Source organism: Saccostrea cucullata, unplaced genomic scaffold (genome assembly GCF_032062105.1).
Source record: "Saccostrea cucullata isolate Sc308-1 unplaced genomic scaffold, CSIRO_AGI_Scuc_v1 ctg4625, whole genome shotgun sequence".
Taxonomy (NCBI): domain Eukaryota; kingdom Metazoa; phylum Mollusca; class Bivalvia; order Ostreida; family Ostreidae; genus Saccostrea; species Saccostrea cuccullata.
The window spans coordinates 232501-248932 of record NW_026924950.1 but is presented as its reverse complement, the minus strand read 5'-3'; the positions used below and the strand labels follow the sequence as shown (position 1 = coordinate 248932).

Here is a 16432-nt window from a genome sequence, read left to right as displayed (position 1 = left end):
TCGTCTTTCAAGTTTTACAAAGTAACATTTTCAGTGTGTTTGGAAAAATGGACAGGTGAGGTGGGTAGGAAATACAGTAGGTTATAGTTAATCTTTAGACACTTGACACTTATTTATAACGTTATTTATATGTCATAAACCCCGGCAACAAAGTAGACAATATAAAAATATATATACTCCTGATATATGTATTCTATTTAATATTTAAGAAGCCATAATATAAATTGAGGTATATCTTGCTGATCAAAAATCCAATGATTATTTAAATTTCCTTCTAGTATATATAATACTCTTTCTTGCATTGTAATTTAATCAAATGACTCATTTGTTATAAATATATTAAACGATGTCTTGATAGTAAAATCATAATAAAGGGGAGTAATCAAATGTTGAACCCGCTTTTGATTTGTTAATCTGGATCTTGAATCTCGAAATTCGAATTCCGAATCTCGTATTTCGAATCTCGAATTTCGTATTTCGAGTCTCAAATATCGACTGAGCCTTCGGGGCTTTCGTACGTTACAGTATTAATCTCGCGTTGCAAAAATCGGCACTGCATAATTCTTAGTCATTAAATCATTAAGTTCATAATTTGTGAATTGAACATTATTTGTTACGAGAGTATTTTGAGTTTGTTGAACAGGTATGCTGCTTTATTTTTATGAGTTAATTCGTCTGTTAAAGAGAATCAAGTATTTATGTATCTCTATCGTCTATTCCTCTGTCATTCTGAGATTAGGATATATGCATATATTTTTCTCACTTACTGAAATTTGCAGTGATATCGAAGCTTCTTTTTGTTTTGTGGATTTGGAGATTACAATAATTAGAATTGGGCTAAAGTATTGGGTCTACATTTCTCTTTTGAATATTTAAGAAATAAATTTAATTTTTGAAGATTCATGCGGTTTTGAACTACGAAGCTCCACGCCGGCATATTTTATGAAGTGCGTTTCATTTCTTTTATTTACATTATTTTTCTGATGACTTACCATAAATTTACGCCATTCAACGGTCATTTTTGAAGCAAAACAGTTCACTATATGTTTTGACGTCAAGTGCGGTATTATGAGAGACAAAGGAGATATTCATGCTTAATCGTGGTACATGTGTGATGTAGTTCATGAGAAAAAGAACTGCATTTTATTTTGTAAAGAACCATAGGGTAAATTTAATGGAAGTTTAAATATTTAACGAGACCCGATCTAGTTGAAAATTACGAAAACGGAATTATAAAAAAAATTGATTATTGGGAATATATTTGTATGTTTTATGCTTAGAAAAATTAGAATGAAATTTTGTTACCTTGCCTTTATTGTAGTCAAATGGGGTCACTGTCAAGATATGGACCATTTGTCGTGTTTTTATACACAATTACATGCTTAAACTCTTCAATAAAGAAAGACATTTCAAAATTTTAAAAAATACATGATGAATTTTTTTGTTTTTCACATATATCATGCAATTTTCATTCTTATTATAAAAAATGAAAAGAAAATTGGAGGTAGCCTTTATTGCAGTGAAAAGGGGGCATGTGAAAACACAAATTTGGTTTTATTATATCCAACTACGTATTTTATAGGTCGCAATGGGTTTACATAACACCAACAAACGATTGCAATACTGTATTAGTTTCTAACAAATAAATAATTCTTCCATATGAAATAATTTTCTCGCCATGCTTTATTTTTCTCCTTACAGGCGACGTTGTTTTACGTGGAAAAAAGGGGTAGAGGGAGGAGGGGGGGGGTAAAGGCGACAAAATTACGATTTTTACTAATATCATGTAATATATAGAAAAATGAAATATTTATGGGGTTGCACTTAAATGATTTATAGACTTATTTTATTTTTTAAAACTGAAGATAATCCCTGCATATTTTAGTCCGCAATAAAAAGAGTTTGTATATATAAATACTTCAACATGTTCAAAGAGAAAGACTAAAATCGTTTACTTTTGGTTGCAGTGTTTGTTTGTTTTTTTTAACTCACAAATTGAAATAAAACAAGATAGAATTAATGAATCTGTACCCAAAAAATTGATCCCTCAAAATTAATTAGGTTACAAAGTTAATTATTAATTTGAATATCAAAAAAAAAGGAATGCCAGCTTTCAATGCACAGTCTATAGAGCTACCAGGTAAGCAAGATAAGCGAAACATTTTAGCGCAATTTGACGTCATTTTAATTGTGACGTTATTGTGTTCAATTGTGACGGCAGTCAAGGGTATTGTGACGTGCATGAGTCGACGCTGCGTTAAAACGTATGCGCAGATCAAGTAGATCGGGCCTCGTTGAATGTGAGATATTTAATTATTTTATATATCTGATGAAGAAGAGTATGGCTTATGTTATTCAGATGTATATGGTGGCTTACATAGGTCTCTTGTTTTTACTTTAACAACTAAAACCATCACTTTTATAGACTAAACATGTTTTGGTCCGTAAAAATACAGCTCCCACATTAAAAGAAGTTGCCTTTTTTAACAGACATCAGCGCTGGATTTTCTGATCTAACTTTGTCTGTAATCTGTCTATCTGTAGACTTTTCACATTTTCGACCTCTTTCTACTAAACCACTGGGTCAATTTTTATTAAACTTGCCACAAAACATCCTTGATTAGCGGAATTCAAGTTTGTTCAAAGAAGGGCCACGCACCAATTCAAGGAGAGATAAATCAAAGGTAGTGAAATTTTGGATGCATGTTTTAAAATTCATCTTCTCAGTTACCACTTTGCTAGAAAAGATGAAAATAGTGGGGAAATATCCTCATGTAGTGTAAATTCAGGTTTTTTCAAATCATAACCCCCAAGGATAGGGGGCGAAACAGCCGATCAAAGTTGTACATAGAAAAATAAAGAATAGAATAGCAAAGAAAAGATTGATCATATTTTAGCATTCTCAGGTAGCATAGATTCAAGTTTGTTCATACATGTATCATATTCCCGGGGATAGTTTGAGGCCACAGTAGCTGATGAAAGTTTCACATAGAAACATATAGAAAAATTGCTTAAATATCTACTTCTCAAGAATAGCAAAGCTATGATTGGTCAAATTACTATGGAAGCAGCCTCAGGTTGTGTACATTCAAGATTGTTCAAATCATGATCCATGGGGATAGGGAGAGGTGAGGTCACAGTGCTGATCAGTTTTAAATAGAAAAATATTGGAAAATCTTTTTATATATTCTTAAGAACAGCAAAACCATGATTGGTCAAAGGTGGTGAGTGCAGACGTAACTTTGGTCAAATCATGACCCTGGTTTGATAGGTTGGAGCAATAATGCATGAGCAAAGTTTTACTTAGGAATATATAGGGTTAAAATTAAAGACAGCTAAGCCATGCTTGGTTATATTTTAGTTGGGCAGCTTGGGAGGAGGAGCCACAATGCAAGTTCAAATGTAAATAACAACTAGTGCTAATTGTAACGGGGACCGTTACAGATGTTCCCCAAACGCTCCCCAACTCCCTTTTATAGTCATATTCCCTGTAAGCTTAATTAAATAAGACAAACTCTATGCATTTGAGACTTTAACAAAGTTTACCCAGAAGCGTACCATGTTCATTCAAATTTTATCATTGCAAATTGCGCATGTGAATGTATGTGCGTAATGACCATATTATATTGTCTACACAATCAATATATTTTAATATGCTAAATATTAAAGTATTTAATTCAAAAGTATAAAATAAAAACAATAAAACCGCTCATTCAAGTGCATTTTTAATTTTACCCATTTCACGTGCACGCACGTGCAAACATGAGCATGGTGACCATACCTTCTTGTAGAAGTCCATTACATCTATCTATGTTCTAAATCCCACCCCGTTTGGTTGAAAACCAAGGGAGTTATACCTGTTTAAAATTTCAGCCAATCAGATTGCAGCGCACGTAAACGCACATGTAAGCATGTGCATAGTGACCATACCTTCTTGTAGAAGTCCTTTATATATATCTATGTTCCAAATCCCATCCTGTTTGGTTGAAAACCAAGGGATTTATAGCTGTTTAAAGTTTCAGCCAATCAGATTGCAGCGCACGTACACGCACGTGTATGCATGTGCATGGTGACCATACCTTCTAGTAGAAGTTCATTATATCTATCTATGTTCCAAATACCATCCTGTTTGGTTGACAACCAAGGGAGTTATAGCTATTTAAAGTTTCAGCCAATCAGATTGCAGCGCACGTGCCTACCCGTGTTTTCATGATAATTGCTATATATCAGGTTGTAGGATATCTTAATGCATGGCTATGTTCAAAATTTCAAAGAATTTCGTCAAGAAACAAGAAAGATATAGAGACTCTAGTTTCAGCCAATCAGAGCGAAGCGCACGTGCATGCGCGTGAGATCTTGCTATTTTGACCATGTCATATTGTCTATGCCACAAATATATCCTTATATTATGAGTTTCAAAGCATTTCATCAAAAATGTGAAAAGGTATGCCTATATACTCCTTTCTTAATGAGATCGTGATGAATATTCATATCGGATCCAAAACGAGGCTAGCGTCGGTAGAAACAATGGCGGCTGAATTGAAAGTTAACATCGACTCGTGATTTATCTACCGTACCTGCAATTTCCTTCAGTTTTGTGGAGGAAGTTGTAGGAAAGTGTGTTAAAAGTGATGGAACAAAAGAGCTCACCAAAGGATATAAGTATTTTAGTGAGAAATACGTCACAGATATCAGAGGTAAAGACACACACTATCTGCTTATACATACTGCACTTGTACTTTCAGTTTCACACCACAATATAAACAAACCAAGTTTATTTCCCCATTCTAATCATTATCAAATTAATACATGATTATTTTTCGTGATATATAATATAAAACATGAGCGTGTTAACTTCTCAAATTATTGCACATCATTGACAGTGAATTTGGTTTATGAACCATGCATATGCTAGTGCATGTCCTTTACATTAAGTCATTAATCATTATCCCTATGTAAACAATATCTCATTATTTTTTAACAGTATTATTTGCATTATACAGTAATATATATCTCACATTGGTGATGCAAAAAGTATATCAATATTATATATGCTTTTAAATTAAAACTTACAGTGTATGCTTTGGATGGTGATGAAGGATGTCTTATAAGAGCAAGATGTTATAGATCCCAGAAAAAGAATGAGTCCCCACATGATGTAGAGGTATGCAAACTTGAATTGTGTTTCTGACATGATATTAAATAATTATACCAAATACAATTGTCCATGTTTAAGTTTATGATTGAATTTATAAATTCATGTAACTGAGATTAATAACTATATATTGTATTGAATTTTTAAAGATTATGTACATGCATGTATTTTGTAAATGTCAGGTCATATGATAATTGTACTTTAATAATATTCTAATACATGTATAATCATTTTTAGGTAGTAATAAAGAAAGGACCAGTGTTTGGAAGAGAAGACAGCAAGTGTTCCTGTGCAGTTGGTAGATCTGGATCTTGTGGACACATTGTAGGTGTATTGTACTCCATTGCGCATATGAAAGCATCCAATCTTAAGGCAGTTCCGACTGATGTTGCCAAGACTTCCTTACCACAAACTTGGCATGTTCCAAGAGGTAAACATTTTTTGGTCTGTCTGTTTAAGCAGTTTTACACTTACAAGATTAATGTTCTACCACTGGCTACAATTATTTTAAACAAATGTAAAATTACATGTAATATGTATTTTAAAAAAAACATATATATATATATAGATACACATGCAAATTATCAGATGCACAAAGATACACATTTGAAATGCATTTGTTTCTTTAAAAATTTAAGTTTAAAATTTTATTTTAGGTGAGAAAATTTGTGGCAGTTCATCCGACAATATAACTGTCACAGGATTCAACACAAGTGACCCCAGGATGAAGACCCGTGGATTAAAGACAACCTTATACAATCCCATAAATTCAGAGTGTTCACCGATTGGAGAACTGTGTGAAGCTTTGTCTTCCATTGACAAATCATGTCTTTTGTTATCAGTTGTGAGCCCCAGTGAGCAGCAGAAAGATGTGTGTACCAAGTTCGGGAATTTTCCTATAGGATCACCCATAGGAGTACAGCAGAAACTGCACAGTGAATACGTTCTAAATATCTTGGATGCTGAAGATTTCCCATCTTTACCAAAGCAAAACACCATGATTAACAATGTGGCAGTAGTTCTAGACTATAATAAATCTTTGAAACTGGAGTCACTGTCAGTGTCGGAGATGCAGGCCAGTGAAATTGAAATTTCCACACGCCTTCAGTCCCAGGATCCAAAATGGCACAAAATACGTCAAGACAGAATAACTGCATCTGTTGCAGGAGACATTGTACGACGGAAAAAAGGTTAGAATATAATCTATGAATGCCTAAAAAAATAAGCATCTAAAAATATTTGTTAATATGATATTAAGCATTTCTTAATGTAAAAATAATCATCTCTGTATGCCGAGTGTTATTGATACCTTACAAAACAACATTTTTTTTATAGATTGTGATCCACTTGTGGCACGATTAAGGACCACACGGAAGGTAGTTTCAGCAGCAATGAGACTCGGCTTAGCATGTGAGCCTACAGCTGCATTAGCGTATGTGCAGGTATGTGATATTTGATGTCTAAATGCATGTACATTATATCTAACTACTGCACCTCATTTAAATTTCATATTGAATCAAAATTAATTTTCTTTATTAATTTTAGGCTATGGATGAAGATGTTAACATCTATCCATGTGGTCTTGTTATAAGCCCATGGTCACCCTGGATAGCAGCCACACCAGACAGGAAAGTGTTCTGCCAATCATTAACACCACCACATGGTTTACTTGAAATCAAGTGTCCTGTGAGATGCCTATCGGAGTGCGACTACCTCACCAAAGATGAAAATGGATACCACCTGAAGAACACTCATAAGTACTACTATCAGGTGATGACCCAGATGGCAGTTACTGGACTTGAATGGTGTCATTTTTTTGTGTGGACTCCTGAGGAATTTCATTTAGAGCTTGTGCATTTTGATGCAGATTTTTGGCAAGACATGAAAGAAAAGATAGATATTTTCTTTTTTTATCATTATTTAATGTGAATTCAATTGAGAAATAAATATAATTTGTAAAAATTTATTAGGACATGAACTAAAACACTTCATTGTGGCATATTTCATAAGGTGCCACCTCACTTTATGAATAATATTCTGGCTGGCTTGAAGGGTTATACATGTAGTTTATGTACCTCATGAATTTTTAGAAATTAAATCATATCTTATACATGTATTTACATTATTTATTTGATGAGCTGTTACAAACAATAAATTAAAAAGTCAAGTTTGCTCTACAGTTTGGACAGCAAGTATAATTTTGTAAATGAATATATTGAGATATTCATGCTTATGTCCCTCTTAGTTATCAGAAAATAAATTTTTTCCTCTGAGTGATTTGTAAAGAATTGTTATAGAAAATTATTGGAAATGTAAAAATTAAGAAAAACAAAATATTTAGAACTTACAGTATCAATAACTATATATTTACTTTGAAAAAAAATGCATGTTTCATATGTACCGATAATTAGTAGCATACATGTATTTTAACAAATCTCGAAATTCAAAATATGTTATTGAAGATTTTTTTTTTATGAAATTCAAGGCATGATTAATTTGCTTTTCTTGAACATTTACTTGTATTCCATAACATAGAGTACATAAACCTACAAGTACAAGTATTTCAATATAGATCTACATGTGCTACCCATAATCCTAATACTCCCACAGAGTACATGTACCTGATTAATAATTTCTCCGAGTCTTGCATACAAGTTTGAATGAACGTCAAAGTCATGCCCACTCTTTAATAAGAGGACCCCTAAACAGAGTTAACATGTTTGCCACTGTCCATATCTGATTTATGGACCCAACCATACTTAAAGGAATAACACCATCAAAAATATGAAATTCCTTCACGCGGCGAATGTGGCGCTCAATATGTATACGCAATTTTGCAATCGTTTGGGTCTCCTCAATCTCTTGCATTGTGAACTGACCCTGGCTCATAAGAAAAGGGGATATGTTAACACCAATGCCAGTCCCTTCCAGAATTTTGTTTAAAAAAAATCCCTTGTCTGCCATGATTGAGTCCCCCCCTTCAAGTAAATCTATCAGACCACTAAGCTTTGTTATCTCTACATCAGACATACAGCCAGTGTATAGGCTTGAAACAAAGGTAAGGGCACCATGAGGTGCTATGCCAACCAGTCCCTTCCATGTATGTGTACTCTTATATGAAGAATAAAATTTGGAGCCAAGGACAAGTGAGGAGGGTCGCTCAGTTTTGATTTCTGTGCAATCAATTATCACCCTTGTTGTGGGATACATAATTTTAAAGCAATCGGGCATTTTTCTGTCAATCTGTTATCTAGATGGCCAAATATTTATGCTTCCAAGTACAAAATACAAAAAATTTGCCCAAGTAATGATTTTTCTGCTTACCGTGGAGATATGGCAGTTAAATCTAACTGCTAGATCTTGTTCCATAAGACCACATTTGAGGCGACTCAAAAACATGAAAAATTCATCAATCAGCAGCATATTTCTTTGTCTGCCAGTCAAGTTGGGATTTGCATTGGCTGAAACTCGATAGTAATAGCTTGTCATGGAGCTTGCTGCTGGTTTGATAAATTCAAATACTGCAGTAAAAATAGAAAAAGTCATGAAACCAGTATAGAACATGATCGTTGAATTGTCTTTTGAAAAACGCTCCACCCCAAATCTCTCGATGTCAAGTTTCTGCTGGAGTCTGGCAATGCTCTCGTCCCTTTCTCTTAACATGCTTTCCAGCATTTTGATTCTGTCGCTGTCTGAGGACACAGAAGATGAATCTTCTACTGGGGGGCAACTAAAAATCCAAATGCATCAAATACTAAATTGACAGTCAAAAAATAATGATAATTGAATAAACTTAACTTACATGATTATCTTATTGCTCTGCCTGATGTTCCAGCACCAGTATTTGTAGGATGGTGTCAGCCAGCAACCAAAATGTTTGATGTTAATTAAATCATTCAAAATAGCAAAACTACAATTGCAAGTTGATATTTCTGTTTACAACTTGACAAATGTGTAGTATTTTGAAAATGATTTAAATTGATGATCCAGCATCAGTCCGACCCGCAGAACACCTTAAAATAAAACTCGAAGATATCCATTAAATTAGTGTACTTATAATATATATTCAGTGTATTTATAAATATGGGTCCCCATAAATAATAATGAAATGATTAGTGCTCCAAAGGAAATTTACATAAAATTAAAAAAAAACTTCAGCTTTAAATTAAGATTTTGTGAAAATAAAACAAAAATCTGTGGACCAGCATATTTGAAATAAAGTTTATATTCAATAAGGAATGCATTACCAATTTTCATTAAGCAAATTATCATCAGATGGAGCCAGTGCCTCTGCAATACCATCCTTGTCAGTTTTCTGCAGTTTTTCGGGGAGTGGATTTTTAATGATTGGTCTCCTTAGCGTTGAATTCTTGGTCCCGTTGAAAGTAGAGGGAACACTACCAGGTCTCAGAGTTGTCCTTACTGGTGTCCATTTATAGTCCTCTGCTTTAAAATGCCGTGAACAAACAACAGCTTCCTTGACCTAATGTGAAAAACGTGCAATTTCTTTGAATTCCTAAGGTGACTCATAAACTGAAGTCTTGTGATTGTCACTCAGCACTGAAGTGTAATCGTAGAAATACAGACCTTTTGCGTCTCTTGTACATGTATGTCACGTTTAACGTGTATACCTTTATTTATATTTATATGGTCCCCATATACGAACTTTACAGACTTACACATGTTACATGTATACAAAAATTTCCTATATTTCACAATTTTATATTTATAAACAGTAATTGACACACTAAATATAAATCCCATGTTGATATAGGTATGTGTTATACTACGATTATCAATATTCTAGGCGGATTAGACCTTCCAACATAACGCCACAGGTGATGATGTATTTGGGGAGCGTGTATTTGTATGCTTATGACTTATGTAAACAACATTCTCATATCATTCATTCTTACGTTAAAAAGGGGTCCAGGGTCCCTCCTTATGGCTTGAATCCATAATTTCCTGACAATTTCATTGCTTGGGAATTTGTGGAAAGACAATTCTGGGCGTAAGCGACCGTTGCCGTTACACAGAGGAACGCAACAATGCCTGTCGTTCTTCCCGATACTGGGCGTCGCCATTATTTATAGAGCTTCGCTCAACCGACCTTAGCCTCGTTTTGAGATCGAACGCGGGACTTATGAATATTCTTTGAGAATGGAGTATAACAATTAAATCGGTCATTTCAAATGTTGCACGTGCGCGCTCTTGCAAGCACGTGCGCGCAAAATGACCTTTGTTCGGCAAATCTACATTACATGTCTACTGACCCTAAAAATATTTTACCTTAGTCAGATGTGTAGTTTACAAGATCACTCAAGTACAAAATTTTCCCAGGAAGAAAAATAATAATAATAATAATAATAATAAGAAACAGAGTAAAAACAATATGTTCCCCAACTTCGTTTGGGGAACATAATAAAGACACAGCTAGTCGAGGAAGGATATGGAGATAACGAACAGTATTCAATCAAAGTCCAGTAAACAATACAAAATAGGAGCAGAGCTAACACGGACCTCCGAAATCTCAGAGGTGGGATCAGGTGCCATGGCGGTGTGAGCATCCCCTGCTGACTGGTCGCACCCACCGTATGCTGCTTGTCATGAAATAAATATGCAAACATGTTGATTTGAGTTTGTTCAAATCATACCCTCGCACCTTTATTGTATGGTTTGGACCACTTTTATATTTAAACTTTCCAAAAATAAAATGCTTTCTGCTTTATTCCTAGCCAAAGTGCTTAGTTGAGCGATGTGACATTTGTGCCTCTTGTTTATGTATTATAGAACTTCAAAAAGGTTAAATGTTTTATAATGTTTCTCCGTAATGTTATGAGTAAGTAACTAAATATAGAATTACAACTGATTTTTTTTTATCATTTACAGAAAGAGATGGCAGCACTTTCATTCAGGTCTCATACTCAAAGTATGTCATGTATTCAAAGCGATGCTGAACAGTTAAACAATTATAGTGGAAATGACAATCTAACAGAAGTATCAGATATGCATACCAATATACATGTAAGTGAAGAGCCGCATGAAAGTTACATCAGTGGGAAAGATTCGACTCATTCAGATCATTTTCGGAAAGAATTTATGAAACAAAATGGTAAATTTTATAAATGTTCTGTGTGTGAAAAGACATTCCTCCGACCTAGTTCCCTGCAAACACACATGAGAGTCCACACTGGTGAAAAACTATATGAATGTGGTGAATGTAAAAAGACCTTCATTAGAACTAGTTACTTACGGGCACATATGAAAGTACATGATAAATCTGAAAAATGTGATGTGTGTGAGAAAACATTCAGCAGACAAGATTACTTAGAGGCACATAGGAGGATACATACAGGTGATAAACCTTATAAATGTGACGTATGCGGAAAAGCGTTTGCTGTATCAAAAAGCCTACGGATACACATGAGTAAACATACTGACAAGAAACCGTATAAATGTGACCTGTGTGAGAAGGCAGTCAAACAATCTATTACTTTACAGGAATACATGAGGACACATACTGGTGATAAACCTCATAAATGCCACGTGTGTGGGAAGGCATTCTCTTTATCAGGATCATTTAGGCATCACATGAGGACACATACAGGTGAAAAACTTTACAAATGTGATGTGTGTGGGAAGCCATTTTCTGAATCATGTAACTTACGGAAGCACATAAAGACACATAGTGTCATGAGAAATGAGAAGCCTTATGAATGCAATTTGTGTTTAAGGATATATTCTGATTTAAGTTCTTTAAAGCAACACATCAAGGTACATACTGATGATAAACCTTACCAATGTGATCTGTGTGAAAGAGCATATTTGAAAAAATCGGATTTGGATATTCATATGAGGAAACACACCGGGGAAAAGCCTTATAAATGTGATGTGTGTGGGAAGGCTTTTCCTTTAGCTGGTAGCTTAACCAGACACATGAAGACACATACTGGTGAAAAACCTTTTGAATGTGATGTGTGTGGAGAAGCATTTACTGAGTCGCATACGTTACGCAGTCACATGAAGCTACACATCGGTGACAAAAATGATAAATGAGAAGTTACACACAAGTGACAAACGTTGTAAATGTGAAGTAACATATAAGTGGCAAACATGATAAATGTGAAGTTACACACAGGTGAACATGATACGTGTGAAGTTACACATAAGTGACAAACATTGTAAATGTGAAGTTAAACACAAATAACAAATATTGTAAATGTGAAGTTACACACAGATGACAAAAATTGTATATGTGAAGTTACACATAAGTGACAAACATTGTAATTGTGAAGTTACACACAGATTGTAAATGTGAAGTTACACACAGATGACAAACATTGTAAATGTGAAATTACACAGAAATGACAAAAATGATCAATATGAAGTTATACACAAGTGTCAAACATTTTAAGTTTGAAGCTACACACAAGTGACACACATTGTAAATGTGAAGTTACACAGTGACAAACATTGTAAATGTGAAGTTACACATAAGTGACAAACATAATAAATGAGAAGTGTGTGTGAAAAGGTGTTTTCTTTGTCAAAACTCTAGAAGAGAAACATGGAGATACATATGAATGTGTAGTATGTGGGATGGTATTCACTGCCCACTTTCATTTTGAAGTTCGGTTACGGAGTCCAATACTTACTTCAGCCTATAGAGTTCTAGAGGTTCTGAAAGACGATTGTGACATCACGTTCAATTATACAAATCTATCTTGTGGAATAAACACTAATGTTCTTTCTTCATGTAAACTCCAAAAAGTTTTTTTTTTCTAATAAATTATGAAATCAACAGTCAATGTATAATATAACCTACTACAAATATACTATTTAAATTTATATATTATAGTCCTTTCGGTCTCGCTGCACCGACTATGATGACGTCACGGGCTATTTCGATACGTAGATCGTCTGTTCTTGAGTCGTTGGTGAAACATATAGAGACAACGGGCGGTTTTCAAGATCAAAAGTCCATAAAACAATACAAAACAGGAGCAATGCAAACACGGAATATCATAGTGGAATCAGATGCCTTTAAGACTTATGGTTGCATGTAAATTTGAAAAATAAAATTAAATAAATGTTATGTGACCAATAAAGAGACACTTTTTGTTGAGTGTATTAATCATTACCTTGTAATATTAATAATTTGAATACGTGTAGACCTCATATAATGTCCATGTAAAGCACAATTATACTGAAACATACATGAATGACAAGGAGAACCCTCAAAATTCGGAGTTTCTATAATCACGGTTATTTTGAAAAGTGCTAGGAACTTGTAGTTTATTCCGAATTTTAAGAGGACAGGGGTCAACAAATTAATCATCAGTTATAAATTATTGTTTAGATTGTATATCGTTTAACGTCCCTCTGGAATATATCTTCACTCATATTATTGTTTAGATATGATATCTTAAACTCTCAACTATCATTTTGCAAAGAAAAAAAATATCAGTATATTTAATTTTTAAATTTTCTCATATTTTCAATGAAATCTTCTTAGGAGATCAATATAGTCTTAAAATAGCTACAACTACCCAGTTTATTTATTTCAATGTTTGTCAATCCAGCAAGTTTATCGAAAATAAGCTAAATTTAATTTGATGAAGTTGCTCCTAAACAGATCTAGAACACAACTATTTTCATAGAGAAAACTATGCGTTTACTGTTGAATTTTTGTAATCTCTTTAGGCGTTCATATTTTTATGTCACCTTTAAAGAAGAGAGGGCATATTGCTTTGCTGTTGTTATGCCCCTTAGACATACAAAAATTTCAATTATTTGGGGGAGTGGGACACAAGTGTTTTGCAAATCTTTTTATATACATATAAATTTAATAGTGCAACTTGACAAACAGCTGATGCAAGTAAAATCGCTCAAGCCAAACAGGCAAACACAGAAGAGACCTTATACGTACAGACATGTAAATAGATGAATCTGAATTCATCAGTATTGATGACTGTTTAAAATTATATCAAATCCTATACTTGTAGCCATTTTCTACAACTAATTTAAAATGTATTTCCTATGGGCCTCTTTGTCTTAGCTGCCCGAGTAACATATTTTATGGACCCCATCAGGAGTGGTTATCCTTGTGAAATATAACCAAAGGCTTTTCCTTAACTAGGAAACATTAAGAAACTCATGAGGAGAAAATGACGAGTGGATGTAAAGTGTATTGGATGGCATTTGCTGAATTGCATATTTTGCAGAGTCTCGTGAGGACAGGTAGAAGTAATTAACCATTGCAAGTAATGAAGTATTTGGGAAAATTATACACATTAAAATAACGTTCAGAGACACATGATGCCATATACACGAAAAACATCATCTCTATAGTGCGTGTGAGAAGGTACCCAACCAAAATATAACTTACATAGACACATGGGTATACATACCGGTAATAAATCTTATAAATGGGAGGTGTGTAAAAACATGTGTTCATTTATATAACTTTCAGAAAAAAATTAGGATATATGAAAGCGTTGTTCCTGTGATGTTTGTGAGAAGGCATTCAAAAAATAAGGTCCCTTATGAGAACTTATGAGAAACAATGTGTTTGAAAAGGCGTGCATTTAAACAACTATGTTTGTTAAAGTAATCAAAAGACGCGCCATGATAAATTCTGATGATACATTTTACAAATGCGATGTGTATGAAAAAGAATTTAACCATGTAGAAAATTTCACAAGTACAAGAGTAACATATACAATTGTGTAGGAAGACAAACTTCTTCCTAAATATTTAAAAGCCTTAAAAACGTGATGTGATAATTCATTTTTATGATTTCTCACTTCATCCCATGTCTAAAAATCGATTTGATCCAAAAGGAATGCATCAAAACGTGCGACCATTCCTCACAACTAAACGTTAAAATGCAGGATTTTTGACATGAGAAACTCTATTACTTCTTCAATTTATATAGGATACCCAAAATACTGTTGTACATGTTTATTTACCAAAGTTATTAGGATTTGAATACCCCCACCTTTCAGTCTGATAAATTGTCATTTTAATTTTTTTAGATTCCAAGTTTCTCAACAGACCAGTTTTCCTATTGGACATGCGGTCAAAAGCATTTCGCATATTATATTACCATGCGTTTCATTTTCCTTTCAATATACATGTATCTTAAACGAGATTTTAGTTGTAGGGTATACCGTCACTAGTTTTACGTTTTCCATGCTTTCCAAAAATCAAAGGTTTGCAAAGAGAAGTGGATGTGAGCAAAAGCCTGTCCGCTTTTTTTAAAATATGGGGTAAAAATTATTTGATGTCACTGACTAAAGATCGAAAGTCATACTTGTTATAGTAAATGGATTTCTTCGAGATTGCCTTTATATTCTTGATAAAGATACACTGTGGATAGAAAATATTCCTCTCTTGTGTGTTTCCCCTGATCGTGATAAGATGATGTGCAGAATGGACTGGCGTGTTTTCAATCTAATTGAAATTAGATCTTTGATCCGCTCCAGTTTGACCGCTCTTACATGATCAAACTGGAGCGGATCAAAGATCTAATTTTAATTAGATTGGCTGTGTTTTGATCTTTTTTTTAGTCTTCTCACTTTTGAATTGTCATAAAACACATTGTATTCTTAAATAGACCTCTTTTGCGTGACAATACCCCATTTAATTAAAAAAAACGACTTTTCAATTGAAAAAGAAATTAGAATGATTTAAATTCCTTTTGATTTCCTTAAACACAAAAGAAAAGTTTATTTCTAATATCAAAGCATTGGCATAACACAGAAACTTTTGCATCTCTCTCTAGGGATTCTCAGTATAGACACCAGTCTAAAAATACTTCAGCTCATAGACTTTTTTTCACCATCTTTTACACTATTTATGATTTTTTTGAAAGTGAAATTTCATGTGCCTAAGTATGCTATGACAAACACAAAGTAGGGAACAATAAGCATAATCTTATTGTTAAAATTGAATGGTTTTGCACTTCTGTAGCTGGACATTTACCTAATTATTATACTTCTGTTAAAATATTTCCTATATAAAATAAAAGGAGAAAATCACTATTCTTCTGTAGTCTAAAATTTCCACGCATAACAAATATATACCCCGAGGTAGTTTTTGTTATCCACCCCCGAAAAATTTTTATGCAAATTTTAGCGCCAATTTTCGTTTCCTACCATTTGATTGGTCGGCGATACCTTCAACATTGAAGAGTTCTAGCCGTTCAAAACAAAGTACATCAGTATAATAAAACGCTTATTCACTGGCAGTGAGTGGGGTAGCTCTTTCAGCAAA

General features: G+C 33.7%; 2 protein-coding genes and 1 pseudogene across 2 annotated transcripts; 2 read left to right on the top strand and 1 right to left on the bottom strand.

Moving 5' to 3' along the window:
- The first annotated feature begins 4479 nt into the window (after window positions 1-4479).
- LOC134267700 (uncharacterized) lies at window positions 4480-7241 on the top strand (annotated as a pseudogene).
- Window positions 7242-7856: 615 nt separating this feature from the next.
- On the bottom strand, window positions 7857-10239 carry LOC134267706 (uncharacterized). Its single transcript, XM_062749922.1, has 4 exons — window positions 10072-10239; window positions 9403-9638; window positions 8480-8885; window positions 7857-7913 (listed from the first exon to the last, which is right to left on the bottom strand). Exons 1-4 carry the CDS (start codon window positions 10237-10239, stop codon window positions 7857-7859), a joined length of 867 nt encoding a protein of 288 aa, XP_062605906.1.
- Window positions 10240-11050: 811 nt separating this feature from the next.
- Window positions 11051-12211, top strand: LOC134267705 (zinc finger protein 596-like). The gene is made up of 2 exons (XM_062749921.1): window positions 11051-11762; window positions 12072-12211. Exons 1-2 carry the CDS (start codon window positions 11051-11053, stop codon window positions 12209-12211), a joined length of 852 nt encoding a protein of 283 aa, XP_062605905.1.
- The last annotated feature ends 4221 nt before the right edge of the window (window positions 12212-16432 follow it).

Excerpts from the sequence above, each read along its gene's own strand:
- LOC134267705 (XM_062749921.1), top strand. The coding sequence starts at position 11,051 with ATGGCAGCACTTTCATTCAGGTCTCATACTCAAAGTATGTCATGTATT. Across the intron at positions 11,763-12,071 it reads TCACATGAGGACACATACAG|CTGGTAGCTTAACCAGACAC; the intron begins GTGAAAAACTTT and ends CTTTTCCTTTAG.
- LOC134267706 (XM_062749922.1), bottom strand. The coding sequence starts at position 10,239 with ATGGCGACGCCCAGTATCGGGAAGAACGACAGGCATTGTTGCGTTCCT. Across the intron at positions 8,886-9,402 it reads AATTTGCTTAATGAAAATTG|TTGCCCCCCAGTAGAAGATT; the intron begins GTAATGCATTCC and ends TTGGATTTTTAG. Across the intron at positions 7,914-8,479 it reads TTAACTGCCATATCTCCACG|TATGGTTGGGTCCATAAATC; the intron begins GTAAGCAGAAAA and ends TATTCCTTTAAG.